Below are 1,956 nucleotides of genomic sequence, written 5' to 3' on the forward strand. Positions count from 1 at the left end.
ATATATGTGTGTGTGTGTGTGTGTGTGTGAGTAAAAATAAATACAAAAAAGGGGTTTTGTATGATCGTGTATAGAGGAATATATTATTTTATTTAAAAGAATTCCAACTCTGTCTGTTTTTTATGTTTTATTTATACTCTTGTAAAATTCATGTGGGATATAGAATATGGAATATATAATATATAATATAAAATATAAAAATGGATGGTACAATGAAATGAAGTATTGAATGTCTTATTGAATATATGGAATATGTCTTATTGAATATATGAAATATTGAGTGTTCAATATAAAGGATTAAGTATATAAAGGCGAATACGTATTTTCTATACCTTGTGGTATTTCATCATGGCCGGTACGACAGTTAAAACTGATGGCAGATAGACAAAAGAAATCTCCATCACCAGAAATATAGCACAATTGTTTCCAGCCATGTTAGGCCAGCATCTTGTTGCTGTATCAGTAAGCTTGCCATAAACTCCAAGCAGTATGTCTCTCCCAGAGTGTAATAATTACTGTTAGTATTTTTAAAAGACCAACACAGATAAAACTTTAATGTCCAGTAATAAAACCCGTCTGTTAACTGTTTACGGGCATTGTCAGTTACTTCTTCATGCAGCCCGAGAAACACATTTTCATTCATCAACTCAACCTGTCCTCACCTCAGACCAGCCAACAAACCGACTCGCAACAACACCTAAAATCTATCATGAATACAACAATGGGAATTTGATACTGAAGCGATAAACCTAAATCCATCACCAGATTTAATGCCTCGAGATAACCTATCTGTGCATTCAGCAGAGTTCAATCTGTTACAAGCACCTGGGTGAAATCTCCAGTTTCAATATAGCGTCATCCCTCCCTTCAATCAGCCTTAGAGGCCCTGTAAAAGGGTCATAAATATTGCCCTTTTCTCTTGATTAAAAGATAACAGATAATATTTACATCAATTTGGCAAATGTACAACAAATATTTTCAAGTGCTTTCCTTACCTATTTGACAAGGTTTGTGCATGCATTCTTCGTCTTCAGTAATGTTTCCTTCGCATTCACTACCCTTTGGTAAGCAGCTGCGAAATCTCTTCCGTTGGCCTGAGTCACATGTAGATGAACAATGTGACCATTCACTCCATGATGTCCAGCTGCTGTGAGTCTTGTTTGATAATCCTAAAATTTATATATATATATATATATATATATATAGCTAACAATATAGCCTGAACAGGATAAGCTACTCCTATTTTGCAGAAAAAAAGTGTTGGCGGCCATAGAAACTGGTTTTAAAAAAGGGCGCATAAATTAAAAAAAAAATAGCTGCGAAAAGAGCCCAGAAAATGGGCAACACCCCCTACAAAATGGGTGGGGGTGAAAAGTTGCCAACAGGTGGCTACACGAAATTTAACTCTATACTTTAAAGAGCGTCTTCTACTTTCGCCTTGAGCCAACCAAAGCTTGTGTGTGGATTTCATAGATGAAAACTGAAAGAAGCCCATGAGGTGGCTGCAGGGTTGTAGAAGTAGTAGTAGTAGTAGTGACTGTACTAGTTACTATTGTTACTGATGTTACTACTACTACTGCTGCTGCCACTACTACTACTACTACTACTACTACTACTACTGCTGCTGCCACTGCCACTGCTGCTGCTGCTGCTGCTGCTGCTACTGCTGCTTCTGCTGCTGCTACTACTACTACTACTACTACTACTACTACTGGTACTACTACTGGTACTACTGCTATGGCTGCCACTGCTGCTGAAGCGCAGCAGCCATCAAAAGGAAACCAGTCACCAGCACCATGTGAATTTTGTAAGAAAAACAAGTGAACTTCCAGAACTGATGTCATGAAAGATTCATTTAATTTCTTTCAATTTTGTTTTTCCCTTTTATGTCAGCATGACCGGATCACCTTAAAAACCAATGCCTTCTTCGTTCACGACAAAATTCTCAAAGCATTT

General features: G+C 37.3%; 1 protein-coding gene across 4 annotated transcripts in view; it reads right to left on the minus strand.

The window, feature by feature from the left end:
- Positions 1 to 1,956, minus strand: part of LOC106875447 (SCO-spondin) — a 56,219-nt gene that overhangs the window by 23,558 nt on the left and 30,705 nt on the right. For all 4 annotated transcript variants that reach the window (XM_052976047.1, XM_052976046.1, XM_014923599.1 and 1 more), the window contains exon 12: positions 996 to 1,169. In XM_052976047.1, coding sequence (XP_052832007.1) covers positions 996 to 1,169 — 174 coding nt within the window. The remainder of the gene's footprint in view (positions 1 to 995; positions 1,170 to 1,956) is intronic.

Source organism: Octopus bimaculoides, chromosome 23, assembly GCF_001194135.2.
Source record: "Octopus bimaculoides isolate UCB-OBI-ISO-001 chromosome 23, ASM119413v2, whole genome shotgun sequence".
Lineage (NCBI taxonomy): Eukaryota > Metazoa > Mollusca > Cephalopoda > Octopoda > Octopodidae > Octopus > Octopus bimaculoides.